This window comes from Artibeus jamaicensis, unplaced genomic scaffold (genome assembly GCF_021234435.1).
Source record: "Artibeus jamaicensis isolate MK-2021 breed Jamaican fruit bat unplaced genomic scaffold, CSHL_Jam_final contig_1998, whole genome shotgun sequence".
NCBI classification, from domain to species: Eukaryota; Metazoa; Chordata; class Mammalia; order Chiroptera; family Phyllostomidae; genus Artibeus; species Artibeus jamaicensis.
In genome coordinates, this window is record NW_026521407.1 from 21,530,211 (window position 1) to 21,548,587 (window position 18,377).

Below are 18,377 nucleotides of genomic sequence, written 5' to 3' on the forward strand. Positions count from 1 at the left end.
CTGACAGAGGAGGGGAGAAGGGGTGTGGGGAGCAAGCAGAAACAGGGGCGAGGCTGGGGAGCGAGGAGATGCGTGAGCTGAGCCAGTGGCGGGAGAAGCAGCATTTGCCCCTAGCACACGGGCTGGCAGGCAGGCAGGCTGGGGATTTGGGTCAGTGACAAAAACAGGATTTTGAAGCATAGTCACTAGTCGCTCGTGGGAGGAGAAATTAGCTGAGAATAAGCTGATTCTGCTCTCCATCTCGTACGAATCACTGCCTGAGAGCAGGAGGCAAGAGGCGATGGGGTGGGAGAAACAGACAACGGGGGAGGTCTGGTAGACGAGGGGCGCGGAGGGGCCCTGCCTGTCCCCCTCCGCCAGCTGGAGGGCCGTGGGCGTTAACGTGGAGAAAGAGTGAAGGATCCCTGCAGTCGGCCAGGAGAGCTGGGTGCTGGGGCAGGAAAGCAGAACGGGAGGTAAACTGGTTTCATGGTAAACTGAGTCGCCCAGGAAGATGGCTGGCCTTGACTTGGACCATGAATCCAATAAATGACCGGATTCCATTAGACTCTAAAAATTCTGATCACTGGAAAACATAGGGGAAAAAACATCTTCTGATGGTTAAATTCCTTTTCCCATAGAAACAGCATCCTCACTGTGACCCTGGGCCCAGGTCAATGTCAAAGGTCACACCTGTGACCCTGATAGGTCAGTATCCAGAAGGGAACTCTCTTCCCTCCATCCAGGTCTCTTTCTAGGCAGACTGGAACCTGCTGTGGAGGAAAGTGACCTCTGCAGAAATGGGAGGGGTCCTGTGAGCACTCAGAAGGCCCAGGAATGAGATGGAAGAGGCTGGGAAATGTTCCGGGCTTTCCAGGCCCTGGCAGACAGACGGAGGCTGGGATTAGAGGAAGAACGGGGAAGGCCCCACGTTGGCCCACACCCTCATCCTGCTGCTGGCAGCGTGTCCTCGAGCGACCACGGATGATAAATGAGACTCGGTTTGGAGCAGGGGTGGTACAGATGTGGAGAGACGTAAACATCTGGCTCCCTCAGCTTGTGTGGCTGCTCAGCTGCTGCGGGATGCTCTGGCCTCATCCCACACACTCTGGGACTCCTGGCTTGGGCCAGCTGCTGGGCTGGCACCCACCTTCCCAACCCAGGGGTGGAGCAGGGAGGGAGGGGGCCAGCCTGGCCAGGGAGGACGGCCCAGCATTTCCTTCACGGCTCAGTGTTAACTGGACAAATGCCTCTTTGCCAGAGGAGACTCAGGGAGCCTTCCTTTCAATCTGCTACCCTCTGCCCCTGCCACTGGGGAGGGCTCCGCCTCTCTCTTCGCTGAGTAGTCTCTCTGGGGACGGACACAGAGGCACTTCCAGACAGGAGTGCAGCGGACGACCTGTGTCCCGATCAGTGAGGATGGCCTGGCTCCAAGCAGAAGCAGCATTTCCACATGCTGGCTGAACGTAGGCAGTTGGTCTATCTGTTTAAAAACGAGCTTCCCACCGCCTGGCCCATTCTCCCTGTTTGCACCTGAGCCCCAGGTTGGCTAGCCCCACATGCACACTCTCTCCTACACTGCACACCCTCCTGGGTCCTCCAGTGGCCCCGCTGGCCACCCAGCTAGGCATTCCCCCTCCTGATGCATGGGAGCGGGGCCCAAAGGCAGCGCCCCCCTTGCCTCAGCTCTGACACTGCACCCCAGCTGGAGCTTCCCCTCCTCGGGAGGGGTCCTCCCCGTGTTCCCCCAGCCTCCCCCTCCAGCACCATTCCATCTTCCTCATGACCCCTCGGAGTCCCATTCTCAAGATTTAATGATAAGCTCCGCAGCAGTGCCGGGGCCTGCCGCTTACTTACTCTCCACCGCGAGAGTGATGGGCTGGCTGGTCTTGTTATCCCCGTTCTTGTCGTTAACAGCCTGCACGTAGTAGCGGCCTGCGTCGGGAGCCACCGTTGACAGGATGACGAGGGTGTTCTCCAGGGTGATGGCTCTGGGAAGGGGGACAGGACGCATCTGACAGAAGCCCAAGGGGCTCTAGGCATCTGGGGACGGGAGTGGGCCTGTGAAGCTGGTGGCTCCCAGGACCCCTCCTCCAGCCCACCTCCCAGAACCACTTATGCCTGAACTCCAGCCACACTTAGTTTGCAGAGAGCACGCTGCCAGCACTGGGGACCAGACCCAAATACAGCCCATGTCCAGAGGTCCCAGACTGCCATCTATGTGAGGTCACCCTGTCCCCACCCCAAACCCAGGCTGGGGGCTGTTCCCACAAGGTCCCTCAGAATTCTGTCCTGTTCTGCCACAGCATTGCTGGCTATGTGTGTGTGTGTGTGTGTGTGGCTGTCTCATCTCTGGGGATGTACCAGGAACATCCAGACACTGGAAGAAATGTCCTTGAATGAACGAACAAATGAATGAACAAATGATGAATGAATGATGAGCAATGATAATAAATTTAGAAATGAACACAGCCATTCCAGACTCAGTGCCTTAACTTAATCCTGAATTTGTTTAGGTTGATTCAAAGGCCATAGGTTGCCAGTAACACAGACTTCTGGAGTTCCCACTCTCCACCAGCCCCCTTTTATGGCAACACTTTCTACCTCCCCAAAGCTGGTCTGCAGAGTGGACCGGCTGGGCTGGTGGAGAGGGGAAACGGGGGTTGCCGGGCAGTGGGGTGCAGACATGGGCCATTTGCTGTCAGTTCAGCTCTCCCTGCTGCCCCCCATCACACAGCCCCTCAGTACCCGGGTCTGCCAGCAGGAGGGAGGGCTTGTCGGTGGGGCACTGGGGACCCCATTTTACTCGGGTGAAACAGCCCAGGCCACTCTGCCCATCATCTCCTCGCACCCATTCTCCCGATGACAAACGAAACCATTAGTTTGTCAAGGCTGTCTCCGGATTTTAATGTGATGTGCCCGAGACAGCTGTTAAATATCCTTAATGTTAGTTTAACAAGGACAAATCCAGTTGAATTCTTTTCAAATTTTCCCATTAGGTGAATGTTACAGAGTTTTAAACAAGCTCTCAAATAAACAGCCACGCTAATGCCTCTCCAGCCTGCACTCTCCCAGCCTCTCCTGGTTTGGGGGGGTTCCTGTGCAGTTTGGGGGAGCTCTCAGCAGAGGGCTGGAAGTAGGAAGGCAAAGTCCTCCTGCCCCAATTCTTGGGCACCCTAATAGTGTCCATTTCTTTTTTCTAGAAAGCTCTTGTGACTTCCAGCTAATGAGGTGATGGGAGGAGGGATAGAGCAAAGCTAAAATAGTTAAAAAGCAACAACCTGGGCCAGGGATGATGACCATTTCTCACCTGGAAGTCTCCTGCAGGGACCCAGGTCCTTTAGTGGAGTTTGTGAGGTGGGCAAGGGTTGAGGAGGGAGCCTGGGCTCCGGCAGAGCAAAGAGAAGCTCGGGAATGGAGCTCTGGCCCCGGCCTGGGAGGCTCGACCTCCTTCCTGGGCCTCAGCCTCCTCATCTGTGCCAGGGGCGGAGGCACATGCATGTGCGAGTTCCTTCCGGCCCCGAGGGTGAGGGGTTCTGATTCTTGCCGCTGCTTCAGTTCTGTCCCCATTTGGCCTGAGGTGTCCTCTCACACACAGCCCTTACCTGGCTCACAGCCCAAGGTCAGGGGGAATTTCATGAAAGGTGTGCACCTGGACCAGTCCCCAGCCACTCCCACTGCCATGGCACCGTGGGAGCAGGCTGAAGCCAGCCTTCGGCGGGGGGCACACGGGACCCGGCCTGGTCCCACTGTCCAGTATGCCTGCCCGTCCCGAGCCCCCTTTGGGACTCCAGAGAAGGTTTCCACCTCCAGGTCTCCCTCCCTGACCAGGAAAACTCTCCCACCGCCTTCTCTCCTTTTAGCTACAGCTCGTCTCTGTTATGACTTATCTTTCTAGGTCAGGGGTTCCCAACCAGGAGTGGCTTTGCTCTCCAGGGCACATCTGGCAATATCTGAACGACTTCTGGTTGTCACAGGTGTGGGGCTGCTACTAGCAACTAGCGGTGAAGGTCAGGAATCCTGCTCAGCATCCTACGATGCACCACACAGTGAAAATTTGTGGGGCCCAAAATGTGAATTGTGTCGTGGCTGAGATACCCTGTCCTAGATGGGGTGGCATAGTGAGGAGGCAGAGAGAGTCGCTGTCCACTTCAGCTTCAGGGGTGCCCTCCATAGAGTGGGGTGGGTGCTGGGAGGTTGGGGGCCACCCATCCCGACCCTCCTTGCATCCAGGTGGGGCAATATGGCTGTGCTAGCAGGGTATAGGGGAAGGGATGTGCACTGATTCTTGGCTTAGACCACGAGACCCCCAAGTGACCCTCATGTTCCTGCTGCCGCTCTATCAGAGCAGAGCAACTGGGGAGCCCAGGGCTGCCTATGGCTGTGGAGGGGACCACCCCTCGCACTCGTCCCCCCTGGAGGGCCGGCCTTTAAGTGAGCAAGAAATAGACATCCATGGAGCCATGTCCCCGAGTTTGGGAGTCTGCTTCTGCAGCTAGTGATGCTTTAACTAGCACCGGAGGGTACTGCTCTGGACCAGGGCCCACGGGGCCTGGGTTCGTGTTTCGACTGTGGAGTGGAACTGGAGGCAGAGAGACTGAGGAGGGACAGTGGGCCTTTGGCCTGTCCTCCCTCCGCCCTCAGCAGGGGGCTAGGGAGGGCCCCTGGGCTTACAGCCCTCCACAGGTGGTTCTGGAACAACCCACTTCCAAAGTGCACAGGCTGTTTCTGGCCCCTGGGAGGGGTCCAGCCTGCTGCCTCCAGATGCACCCACGTTGAAATGAGCCGGCAGGGGCTGGGTTCTATTTTCAGCCCTACTCCCTCTGGTTTCAATTTACTAGGTCTCTGCACCCCACCTTGCATCCAGTGCTTCAATAAGCCAGCCTAATTTCTCTGCTCCGTGGGGGCTCAATTGATAATTTAATTAAGAATAAGATACATCATCCCAGAACCTGCCCCAAGCCCCCAGCACGCGTCTTTGTTAGGAATCTTGTCTCCTAGTCATCAGTAAGCACCAGGGAACGGAGGTGTTGTTGCTAATCACCGCCTGCGCCCAGCAGTGAGAGCAGCACCCCGCACACCCCTCTGGCTGATCGCGTGCCTCAGATATGCATCTCTGGCAAACAGACACCAGAGAATTTGCCACCAGGAACCTTTCCTCCGGTTATGAATATCCCTGGGCTGTAATTGCGGAGATAAACGTCACCACAGCAAGCGCCCGCGTCTGGTGAGAGTGCCGGAGACGGCGGCAAGAGTGGGGTTGTGCCCCTGTGTGTGCTCCCTGGGGTGGCTTTGCCCTGGGCCCGAGGCTGCGGGCCACGAACAGGGGGTGAGGCAGAGGCCAGGAATGAGAAGAGGAGGTGGAAAGGTGTCAGGAAAGGGGATGATGGGACTGAGGATGGGGACAGGGTCTCGTGTGTCACTGCACAGCACAGCAGTGTGTCCCCTCCTGCAGCCAAGGCACACCTTGTTAACCCTTCACGGTGCTCTTTCCCGTGAGTCTTGGTGAGGCCTCAGAATCCTTCTCAACACAGCAATATAGGAAGCCACGTCCAAGCGGGTGGCTTGCGGGACGCCACCGTCAATGCACATTTGGACGCGTGCCATAACTTTAGAGAAGGGAGTTAGGAAGGGACAGGACTCACCTGTCTCAGCACTCGTGTGCCGTAGTGTTCTACGATTCCACCTCACTTTCGCTGCGAATGGTTGTCCACACTCTGCTAGTTTCCCCAGCCTTAGTTAGGTTTAAGGACGTAGACTCGGCCTCACACAGCAGGAGGCCGCCTGCCAACCTGGGTCTCGCTCTAATTCCTCACCAGCTCTGCACCTACGGCCTCTGCCGTGTGACTTAGATGGTCCTCTCACTCAAGAGGCAGACTCAGTTTCTCCGCTGCTTTTTTGTTTTTCTAAAAAATATTTTATGGCCCTGGCTGGTGTAGCTCAGTGGATTGAGCGCGGGCCTGTGAACCAGAGTATCGCGGTTCGATTCCCAGTCAGGGCACGTGCCCGGGTTGTGGGACAGTTCCCAGCAGGGGACTCACGAGAGGCAACCACACATTGACGTTTCTCTCCCACTCTTTCTCCTTCCCTTCCCCTCTCTCTAAAAATAAATAAATAAAATATTTTAAAAATATATTTTATTTTTAGAGAAAGGGAGTGCAAAAGAGAGAGAGAGAAACAACGATGTGTGGTTGCCTCTCGCACGCCCCCTACTGGGGACCTGGTGCACAACCCAGGCATGTGCCCTGACTGGGAAGCAAATGGGTGACCCTTTGGTTCACAGGCCGGCACTCAGTCCACCGAGCCACAGCAGCCAACGCTGTTTTTCTGCGTCTTGAGTCTGAGTGCTACCATGTGACTTTCTTTGGTCAATGAGTAGTTAGCAAAGGCTTGAAAAATCTGTTTCTGCTTCCTTTCCTGCTCCTTCACAGTTGCCCAGAGAGGATGATGCTAAGGCTAGCTGGCTACAGGGCAAGACACGCGGGGCACAGGTGAGTCACCCTGCCATTCTACTCCGCCAATAGCCAGCCAACCCTGGACAAGTGAGAGAGCCCAGCCCCAGTCAGATTCGTTATGACAGATAAACACCATTTGTTACACAGCACTATTATGTCTGTAGGTAATGAATACATTCTAGGACAGTGGTTCTCAATTATGACTGCACAGTAGAATCACTGGGAAACGTTTAAAAATCCCGATGCCAGGGTACATCCTGTTTAGTGAGGGCAGGATGTGTGGGGGGCAGGATCCAAAGGTCAGTATATTTTAAGTTGTCCCAAATGATTTCAGTAGGTCACCAGGTTGAGGATCACTACACCAGGGCTGATTCTTCCCAAGCACAATCACTTCCTCTATTTCCCCCCATGACTTTGAACCTCCTCTCACATAACTTCTATGCAAGATGGAATCAAGGACCCTGACCCTGGAGTCAGCAAGCCTAGAACCAGTTGTGGTGAGATTCGGCACAGTAGTTAAACTTTGGGGGCTTCACTTCACCATCCGGAAAGGGGGGGGTACAGCTATCCGCCTCACAGGGTTGTTGTAGGGGTCACTCATTCCATACCTGTTTTTGGAGCATGCACTCTGGGGACTGAGAAGGGAAGGAGGCACAGCCTCTTCTCCTCAGAGGTGTGCGCCTGTCCCAGAGGGGAGGGTGATTGCGGGGTGTGCTTAACCCAGGCCTAGAACACAGCAGGTGCCCCATAAGTGACAGCTGTTGTTATTACTACTACACTTCCCTCACTCAATGTCAAGGTCCCCAAAGGCAGGAACTGTCCATCTTAGCTCCCGATTCCTAGAGACCAGGATGGGCTCCACAGCAGTCCACCTGCCATCCCAGGAGACCAGCACAGGGCGGTCTGGCTCCTCTTCTGAGAGTAGAGAAAGCTGGAGTGTTGGAGGGAAAGCCTGGGCTGGCTCTGGAGCCTGAGGGGGATCAGGAGGTCTGGGTGTGCCCAGGGAGGAAATGCTCTGCAGCCCCCACTGGCGTCTGTGGAGGTACTGGCTCCTTTGCTCCTGCCCACAAGCCAGGCTGCCACAACCGACGCCTTGGGCCACACAGAGGGGTTTTGTTAGGGCTGAAAGGCCGGTGTGTTCTCTTCCTGCTGGGCCCCCTGGCCTCTCCAACTTTGGGCAGCCAAAACACACAGAGGCCCAGCACACCATGGACACCCAGCCACACCCGCACACTGGGAACACCCAGGGGCCACCCGTTCTGCCTGGGATGTGCCAGCGTGCTCTACGCCCCCCTGGCCCTCGCTGGCCTGAGTCCTGGGCCTACAGCCACAGGGATGGCGCTTCTGCCTGGCCTGTCTGGGTTTTTGAAGTGCTCTGGGATGCAGAACTGTTCTCCTCTGAGGAGGGAGCTGGCGCCTGGGATTCCCCAGGAAGGCAACTGAGTTGTCCCAGCTCCAAGTCTTCACACGTACATTCCCAGAAAGGCCCTCGTAAACCAAACTTTGTCATCTGGGAGGTCCCCAGTCTGGCTACCTCCCAGAAGAGCTACACAAGTCCGCTTCAGTGAATAGGGCCCTGCTCAGCATTTGAGGGCTTTATCTGGCCCTAAACCTTCTCTCCCAGGTCCAGCCCCTCCTTCCATTCCACCCAGAGCAGGGTGCTCACATGCGGCTGCTGGGTGGGATCTTGCGGCCATCCCGGAACCAGGTCACCTGGGGTCGGGGGAAGCTGGCGATGCGTGGGGCGCGGATGACCGCGGCTTCTCCATGGGAGACACTCTGGCGCTTCTCGCCCTCTTCGAAGCTCCCCATGTCTGTGGAGGGAAGAGCACATGCAAGGGTCAGGGGCCAGGCCAGCGGCAGAGACTGCCTGACTCCTGGGGTAGGTGGGACCCAGATGTCAGTATTTCTAAAGGTAGTTCAAACACGAGCCGGGGTTGAGAGCTACTGTTTGGGCTTAAGCCTGTGTGTGGTTCTTACCCTTTGGTGGGTCTCAGAATCCCCTGGAAACTTTGTGAACCCACAGATTTCCCCCCACCCTTCCTGACTCCCAGGGCACAGAAAGACCCCACTTCACTGCCCCTGGGCCTCTGAGTTCCCCACTTGCTCTGGGAGTACTCTGCACAGGGCAAAGTTTGAGAACCACTAGCCTGCCCTCTTGTTTTCCAAAGCCCTGGGCTTGATTCTCTCCTCACCTAATCTAATGGTTTTGACCCCAGTCTCTCTGCTCAGTCTCTCGTGTCTGCTCAGGCTCTTCCCTGAGTTCCACAGAAAATACTGGGCATTTCTAACGTCCTGGCCAGGCCCCTCTTCTTGCTTTCTGAGTTGTTAATAGCTGCCCCCGCCACCCCTAACCCCCACACCTGATCAGATCACCTCTGCTCAGACCCTTGAAAACTTTTGTGGCGGTCCACTTCCCAGTCCCCTCCAAAGTCCCTTGGCTCTTCCTCTGGGAAGTCACCTGCATTCACCAAGGCTCCTCTGTTCCTGCAGGCCCTACCCACAAGCTAAGCAAGTCTGTCACTCTGGCTGCATGCACTGAGTGACAGTGGTCCCCTCCATCTCCACTGTTCCTGATTAATTTTTGTCACGGACTTGCTCAGAACCTTTCTTGCCCCAGGAATTCCCTTATTGCCCCAGGAAAGCCTAAATTTCTTTGCCTGAGTTCAAGGTCCCTTCCTAATCTGACCCCAACCAACCTTTCCTCTCTTAATGCCCAGACCACATGATGTGCTCTTCCTGCCTCGTTGAGTTACTTACAACCCGTGTCTCACCTCAGGCCCCTCTTTGCGTGAGGCCCCAGGTGGAATGCTATCAGAACAAGCCATGGTTCACCAAGGCACCGTCTCAACAGCATCCTGGAGGGACCTAGCTAATTAAGTGTCTCATGAAATAAAGCCTGCACTTGGCCTCTGTGTTCTAAGTTTGGCAGGCAATGGATGTAAGGGTGGTGGCTTTTCAGTCATTGAGGCCCGAGTCCAAGTTCAACTTCTGTTACTTATGAGGCATGGCCTTGGGCAGCATTTTGACCTTGCTGAGCTTTAATTTTTTTTCTAGCATGGAATTAAGGAGAAAGTCTCCCTTGTAGGCTATAGTGGGGGTCATATGATAATAGAGACATCAAGCTGTATCTTTCCAAAGGTGGTGGAGCCAATATTTATCTCCCATCCCATGTGCTCTTCTGATGAATAAATAGGCCGGAAGTGAAGCTGTGTGACCTTCACGGCTAGCTCATCCAAAGGAGACAGCTCCCACCTGGATCTCTCGCTCCAGATGCTGTTGCTTGGAATCCAGCCACCATGTTGAAAGGAAGCTCAATCTAGTCCACACAGATGTGGGAACAGCTCAGGCAGGAAGGAGTGGGGGGTATCCCCAGATGACAGCCGGCATCAACATAAACATGTGAATGCATGTGTGAACCTCAGATGATTTCAGCCCCTGGCCTTTGAGTCTTGCAGCTGAGCCCTCAGCCATCACTGAGCAGAGAGACACGCTCTCCCTACTGCACCCTGTCCATATTTGAGTCACAGAACCTGTGAGTGAAGGAAATGATCGGTGTCCAGGGGTGTCCAACCTTTTGGGGTCTCTGGGCCACACCAGAAGAAGAGTTGTCTTGGGCCACACATTAAATACATGGCAACACATAATTATAATAAATAAATATATATATATATATATATATATATATATATATATATATATATATATAAAGATTACATATTAAAAAAATCTCAGACTGTTTTTACTAAATTCACAATTTTGTGTTGGGGTGCGTTCATAGCCACCCCGGGCTGCGTGCTGGCCCACGGGCTGGACACCCCTCCTCCACCCCATTATGTCTTTCACTAGGTTGTTCTGCAGCCATGGAAACTGGAAGAGTACATTAAAGTGCTAAATACTATCCCTACTATTTGTAGTGTTAAAATATTAGAATCCTCTATGTCTTTCAAAGCTTAGTTTAAACATTCACTACTTTAGCAAAGTAGTGACCCCACGTCACCCAAAACAGAATGAGAGGACAGAGACGTGTCGAGGGTCACCCCTGCCTTGGGTCCTTTTAAGGTGGACTTCACGTGCCTTGTCTCATTTGGTCATCATCATAACACGAGAAGCTTGGCTTTCATAAACAGATGTGTTTAGTTGTTTATTAATTGCTAGTCCTTGGCTCTGCCTCTAAAAAATTGCATCAATAAATCACATTGATTCCAGTTCTTACAATAATTTTATCTATTTAAAAAAAACTTTTCAGAGAACTCTGAAGATATATTTGAACAATTTAAAGCAATTTCATGGTAATAGTGTTTCTTTTTCCTCTCTCAAGTTTTATTAGCTCCATTTCGTCAGTGAGGAAATTAAAGTTCATGGAGATGGAGTGGCTTACCCAATGCTAAGCAGTCAGGGCTGGGTGGGGCCAGCACTCAAACCTGGGCCCCCTTAGCCTTCCCTCTCCACATCTGTCATGACTCATACCCCCCATTAAAATTCTTCATTCACATTCTTTATCTCTTTCTAATACATTGCAAGCCTTAAGAGACAGTTATATTTGGTTGTACGCATGAGCAAACCCCTACAAGACACCTGACCCTGTGCTTTGCACAGAGGAGTTTCTCTCTAAACTCATCAGATGCCATCATGTAATGACTCTTCCTGAGCCCCCACTGTGGGCCAGGAGGGCTCTGGGGTGTGGCTGAAGGAAGACCTGGCCCCTTCCCTCGTGGAGATTCTAGTCTGGTCAGGGAGACAGGCACCGTCAGCAAACCCACTCACGGACAAAAATTCAGTGATGTGCTGCAGTGACTGTTAGGAGGAAGAGACAGGGTCCTGACATGAGAGGCAGTGGCAGGGGAACCTGCTTTAGGTGGGGTGGTGGGGTGAGGTTCCTGTTAAGGAAGACGTAAATAAAGAGCCGGAGTTGGCTAAGAGTGCACGTGTGTTTGTTGTGGGGCGGATGATGGTCCAGAGGGAAGAGGGGATGTGAAGGCTGGGAGGTCAGAGAAGAGGGCTAGTCAGAGGAAACGAAAGAATGTTCGTTCAGCAGGTGGATGGATGTCTGGATGAATGGAGAGATGGATAAGGGATGGATGGATAGATGGATGGATGATAGAAGGCGGGGTAGGTGGATGGAGGAAAGGAAGCATAAAGGGATGGAAGCATGGAGGATGAATATATATATGTGCAGTTGGATGAGTGGAAGGGTGAAAGAATGGATGGATGGATGGATGATGGATGGATGGGGGAGGGGTGGCTAAATGGAAGAAAGGAGGAATGAAGGGATGGAGGCATGGAAAATTGCCTGTCTGTCTGTGTTTATGTATGTGTGTATGTTGGGATGGATGGATGAATGGATGAATGGAAGGAGGAAAGGAGGAATGAAAGAATGGAGGCATGGACAAGTACATACATCTATATACACATGTATACATGCATGTGCACACATGTGTAGTGGAATGAATATAGGGATGTATGTGTACACACATGTAGGCACATGTGTATGCATGGTGGGGTGGATGGACAAAGGACGGGCACCATTCCAGTGTTGCGGTTGACGCTGTCCTCCACCTTTCCATCCCACAGTCTCTCTGCCTCACTGTGGCTCTCAGGCCCCCAGCACCGTCCCACTCTTTCTGTTTTGCTTTGTCACATGGGTTTCCTGGGTCTGCTCAGGGAGCCCCTTGCCTCTGCTCACAGGCCCAGGGCACAGCCATGCAGGTACGGAAGAGCAGCAGCAGGGCCGCTAAGGGGGGTCCACTTAGCCGCCCCGTGCGGGAGAAAGGCTCAAGGGCAGGAGGGCCACACACTGGCAGGGGCTGGGGGTCCAGGCTCTCCCAGGAAACTCCTTCACACTGAGGCAGAAACACGAGGCTGACTACGCTTCCTCTCCAACGCCTGTTAAGACACCATGTTTGCCCTGCTGTGCTGACCAGCCTGCCCGACCGATGCCCCACGAGCAACGAAGCGCAGGCCCGGAACACAGCGGGAGGCGGTGCAAAAATCAGTCCTGATGGGTTTGCCATGTCTTAAAAGCCTTGTAAATTATGCAGCCTGAAGACTATATTCAGTGCTTTTATTTATTATTAAAACAGTTTCTACCATGAAATATGTCATCATGAAACACAAAAACATGAATATAATTACATGTATAGTTTAAAGAAGAACAAAACACTCGTGTGCTCAGCACCCGGCACCCAGCTCCCAGCTCAAGGGCGAGAACTCTAACAGGCCCCCCTCCCCCGTTGCAGTCCCCTCCGGAGGGGACTGCCATCCCGCACGCCACGTCCTGCTACCCCCCCTCCGCCAAGTGTCACCACAGAGACACATCTGTAAACAATTCATGGTTAATTTGGTCTGTCCCTAAGCCCTTCACACCTGGGATTATTCTGCATGTCATCTACTGTGATTTGCTTTTTCTGATGCAACACATTTTTGGAGCTCGGTCTACATCCCTGCACTCAGTTGGGTCATTTTCACGGCCGTGTGCACGCCCGTGGACGGAGACAGCACAGCGCTGCCGCAGGCCGGGTTGGTGTTCAGCGATGTGCCGGCCTGCTAAGAACCATCTCCAGAGTATGTGTCTGAAGGAGGGGTTGCCGGCTTGCAGGCTGTGAATGTAGCAACTTGACAAGATCATGTCAAACTGTTTTCCAAACTGGCACCCATTTAGCTCTTTACACACTCCCACCAGCAGAGCTGGGAGTTCCCACCAATGCTTGGTCTTGCTAGACTCTGGGTTTTGCCAATCTGGTAGGCATGGGGTGGCATTTCATTGTGGTTTTATTTGTTTATTGTAAAATAATGCTTCTCCCTCCAATCAGATGGTGTCATGACATTGTCCCCAACCATCCATGACTTCTACTTGCATTCTGAGTAAAAACCGAAGTACCGACCACATCTTAGACTGCCACCATCTGTCCCCAACACCGCACCACTTCCGCCCCATCTTTACTCTCCGCTTCCTTGGAGAAGGAATCCACCTGGCCTCTGGCAGCCAAATCCACCCCAGGGCCTTTGCACTTGCTCTTCTCTGGCCTGGGAAGACCTATCTCTGCCTGTGTGGCTCACTCTCTCGCTTCCTTTGAGACTATGCTTAGTGCCACCCCCTCAGATGGCCTCCCTCAGACTCCATGTCAAATAGGACCCCTGCCCCAGCCTCTACCTGCCCCACCTGGCTTCACTTTGCCTTATAACCTTTTATTTTTTTTCAGGGGCCCCCTATTGACTATATTCTGTTCTATATTTTCCTTTTAACTTTTGTTGCCCTCACTACTTTCCTTGAGGGCAGGGACAAGTATCTTGGTTTTGTCCCGTGTCCTCGTGCCCTTGAACCAAGCTTGGCATTCAGGAAATGGACAGCTACAGTTGTTTGCCGAGGGAATGAAATATTCAGGTAACACGGGTGCTCCAGAAAGGCACGATAATGTTATCCTGAACCAGAGCATGGCGTCTAAATATTCTGTGTTCCATACACTGCGGTTGAGAGTTAAGAAAAACGAGTCCATGGGTGACGTTCGGGGCATCGGCACCAGCCCACGTGACAGTAGGCTTGATGCTCTCAAGTCCCACTTTGTAGAGGTGACTGGGCCCCCACTATAACGGGAAGCAGTGTGGTGTGGCTCTCCACGGGGCAGGACCCCTTTGCCCGGCAGAGCGTGGGCAGGTTTGGTGCTGGGTTCAGAGTCGGAGCCAACCACCAACCGCCAACCACAGCTGGGAGGCTGCCCAGGTGAGGGGAGCACAGAGGTGCCTGCAGGGTCTGCATGTAGACACCTGGAGATCAGGAAGGGTCTCCCAACCCTCTCAGCCGTTCAGCCCACTTGTTGCATGCCAGAAATTTATGGAGACTTTAACTAAACAAAGAAGAGACTGGGATGGGGACAGGAAGGGAGCTGGGGAGGGGTTGATGTTTTACTGACTTCCCCTTAATTGCTGTAATTAAAAACATGTAAAGAATCTTTTTGTAATGACTTTGCTATTATCAGTAGTTGTTAGCACAGCTGCCTTATTCATTTCTCATTAGAACCCGATTCACAGTCTCTCTTTGGGGACGGGGTGGCAGGCGGGGTAGGATCCCTGGAAAAAGCTGCCAGGGCAGCAGGTACTGGCGCTGGCTGCTTGCCCTCCCAGGACAAGACCCTCCCACCCGGGGAGGCGGAAACTGCCAAGGAGAGATGTGGGGATCTGGAGAGACTGTCATACCTGGCCCAGCCTCAGAGTGTGTGACTGTGTAAGAGAGACAGGCAGACAGACAGACAGACAGATGCAAGAGGACGGGAGGGCACACAGTTGGGAGAGGCCCAGGACTGGATAGGGTGAGTGAGGTGAAAGATTTAAGGAGGCACCCAGTCTTGCGGTCCTGCAAGTGCACAGTGAGTACTTGAGAGGGAGTGTCTCCTTAAGTTTTGTAACCTCCACGCCTCGGTTGTCTCATCCTCACCCCAGTCCTGGATGGCCAAGAGGCAGACCAACCCAGCCATGCATAGCTGCACGCATGCATGCACGCACACTCATAGACACACACATGAACACACATGTTCTCTCCCGCAAATGGGGACAGAGAAGCAGATGAATCCAGACCCATACATTGCACACACATGCATGGACCCACATGAGTGCCCCCACACTTGCACATGTGTGCACACACACATGCGCTGTCTCTCTGGAGGCTGCCCCATAGCTGCCCTGCCCTGCCCCGCTGGACTCTGAGCACCAGCTAGACGAAGCTCTGAGGGAGTCCTCCTGCCACCTGACAGCGCCCTGCTCTGCCATTTCCGTTCAGCGTATTCCCACTCTTCGGAGTAAGTCGAGTTGCCTTTAGTGCTGATTTAGGGGACAAGCTGTCCTCCTCTTCTGATTACGCTCATTTTCCGTAATTATTATAAACACTCTTTGTCTCATTTGAAGTTTCCTACTGGGTTTCTCTCTCCCACGGCTCTCCAAGGATTGCAGCAAGCTCTGTCTCCCGCGTGAAGTCGGAGGCCAGCCCCTGTGGGATCTGGGGGAGTGGGCACCCTTGGACCTCTCCCCCTAAAATGCCCAGTAGGGAACAGCCTGAGTGGGGCTCATTTCCCGCACACAGCAGCTACTTAGGACCAGGGCAGGACAGGGGAGGGGAGACTGAGTCTCAGGGGAGGGTGTGATGCAGGGGAAGGTGTGACGTGTGCTCTGGCGTGTGCTCAGGTCCTGGCCCTGAGAGGCCCTTGGGTTCTCCTGAAGCCGCCTTGCCCTTTCGGTCTGTCCTTCTAGGCATTGATGGCACTTGGGAGAAGGTTGTTACCCTGAAGGCTCAGTGAGGGCCTCCCACTTAACCCTCTGCCCACTGGCCCCTGCCAGGAAGCCCCACTTGTCATCTCCCCTCTTAGGGTTATGGTGCCCACCCTGAGGCACCTCCCAATGCCCTCTGGGCGTTGGGGGGACCCACACTGTATTGCTCCAGGGCTGAGTGAGTTGGGGGGTGGGAAAGTTAAGGTTGTAAGGGGCCCTGGGATGTCAGACAAGAGAGGTTCAGGTTGGCCATTAGGAAGACCCCCTCCAAGGGGGAGGCCAGCCCCGGAGGAGACCCTCAAAACAGGTGACGGGACCTCCTTTTGAAAAACAAAGCAGCTGCTCCCATTTAAAGAGCCGTAAACTCAGAGCCAGCGAGTGTGTGTGTCACTTATCAGCCATGTGGCCTCGAGAGCTCCTGCCTCCTCCCCAGGCCTTGGTTGCATCGACTGTAGAATGAGAGTACTGGCCCAGGTAAGTGGGACGGGCCACCATTAGCACCCAGTGAACACAGAAGGAGTGTGGCTGGTGGATGCAGGCCCTGCAGACCCTCCCTCCCCTGCTTCTCACAGCCCTGCCCCCAGCCACCCTCGTACTCACAGGCCACCTGGACCTCAGTTTGCCTCTGCAGCAGGGCGCCCATCCGGTTACGCACAATGCAGCGGTAGAAGCCAGCATGGGTGCGGTCCAGGCTGGTGATCATGTACCTGGGGACAGATGAGACAGCCAGTGAGCAAGTAGGCAGTTGTAGGGATGCACAGGTCAGACTGGGGTCAGAGGGTAGAGGTCACCACATCACCCTCTTCTGGTATGAAGAGCATCTGGGAGCTCTTGACTCTCTGGCCATGTCATGGGGTCACAGAAAGGTCCTTATCAATAGGAGAGTCCCACCCACATGTTTGCTCAGGTGTCCAAGAAGTAGCCTGAACTTTCCAAAGAGGAGAGGTGCTGTGACCGAGCCCTTGATCCTGGCTGTGACCAGGCCTCCCGGCACTGTGTCAGGTCTGCCGGTGGCTCCTGTCCTCCCCTTCCGGTGACTCACATGAGTGAAAAAGGTGGGGGCATTTTCTTTCGGCCAGGTATGGGACTTCGCTGTAATATTAATCAGAATGGATGGAGGCAACAGACACAGGGACATTTACACGTTTCCCCAAATGCCTTGCATCGCACCATCCTTAAAATTACAGACAGCTCAGCTGCACTGTGGCTGTGTGGAGGGAAAAGCAGAGCCTTCTGAGCAGGACAGCTCGGCCTTCTGTCTTGGGACCCCGGGCCAGGGTGTATGAATCCGAGAAGGCCCCTCGGGGGCCCGCACGAGGAGCGAGTGACTGGCCCAAGAAGCAGCAGAGTCCGGTGTGGGGGGAAAGGCAGCCGAAGAGCAGGAGTGTGGGGAGCTCACCTGGCTGACAAGCAGGGCGGAGGCCAGGCTGGGTCCGTGGGAGGAGCGTCTGGCACAGACACAGGCGTGTGAAGCTCTCTGGGATAGAGGCGCTAGTTCCTCTGGAGCCCCCTCTGGGACCACCTTTCCTACCCCGGGGGATGAATGGCCCAGCACAGACCTCAGTGAATTGAGGGGCTTGTGCCTAGGCTGTCTCCCCCATCCTTGGGTGCCCTCGGGCTTGCCCAGGTGACTTGCTGGATAAACTCACTGCCACCCGCCCGTAGGCTCTGCGAACCCTGGGACAGAGCGACCTTATTCCCAGGAGTTGCTAAGTCTACTTGTATTCGAATTCCAGCTGGGGCCCATCATCATCACCATCATCATCTCACAACGATGAGTCGGTATTAAGTGCTTTTCACACATTTCTTCATTGCACACAGCAGTTTCCGGACGAGTTGGATATCAGGGACCAGTAACACTTAAAGAAATAGGAGTTGACACAGATTGTCCACTTTTTATTTTGCCAAGTAAGGTCATTAAAACCAGCCAACCAAAAAGCAAACAGACCAAAAAAAAATATTGAGGATCAAATCAAGAGAGAGAGAAAGTGCCAGGCAGGGAGAGAAAAATAGAAATGGTCAGCATTTTACATAAAGGACATTTTTGAGACCACAAGAAAGAAATGTAATCTCAGCATAAAAGGCATTTGAGCAAATTTTAAACAAATTTTCTGCGGAGTTCACTATACTAGCTTCAGCTTCCTCATTTTGCGTGTGGACAGGTGCAAGTGGTCATGCGTCTGCGTGTGAGAGCCTTTCATCTCCTTGCCGGTCCCGTGGGGGCTGCCCTCCCTGGAGGTGAGGAACCTGAGGTTCACAAATGTCACCTCAGCGACCTGTGGCGGTACAGGTAGCGGGAGGCAGGGCCAGGGCCCCACGGAGCCTTTCTGACTCCAAGCCCAGCTGCTAACCAGCCCCACTCTCTGTCCTGGGACACGGCCCCAGCTCGCTCTGGCTTCCAAGCATTATCCCGAACCTTCTGGCCTTCCAAGCCTCTTATCTCTGCCACCAGCTGCAGCTCTTATCTGTCTGTCCTGACTGTGTACAGCGTGATGATGGGGAGATAGCGGGTGCGCCAGCTCTGGCAAGCTTCTGGTTCTCCTCAAACCCACCCTCACACTCCTCCGGGCTCTCTCTCTTCTCCGTCCCCATCCGTCCCGTGAGGTGGGGGAACAGCTCTGGGGAAACTGTTTGGGTCTCAAAAGCAATGGGGTGACCTGAGAGGGGAGATGGAGGGAGAGATTG

The 18,377-nt window shown here is 54.0% G+C and overlaps 1 protein-coding gene across 1 annotated transcript in view; it reads right to left on the reverse strand.

Moving 5' to 3' along the window:
- The window catches only part of SDK2 (sidekick cell adhesion molecule 2), a 241,925-nt gene that overhangs the window by 85,471 nt on the left and 138,077 nt on the right, over positions 1 to 18,377 (reverse strand). Inside the window, exons 3-5 of the mRNA XM_037128109.2 lie at positions 16,293 to 16,399; positions 8,101 to 8,248; positions 1,837 to 1,970 (exon numbers count right to left, since the gene is read on the reverse strand). Coding sequence (XP_036984004.2) covers positions 1,837 to 1,970; positions 8,101 to 8,248; positions 16,293 to 16,399 — 389 coding nt within the window. The remainder of the gene's footprint in view (positions 1 to 1,836; positions 1,971 to 8,100; positions 8,249 to 16,292; positions 16,400 to 18,377) is intronic.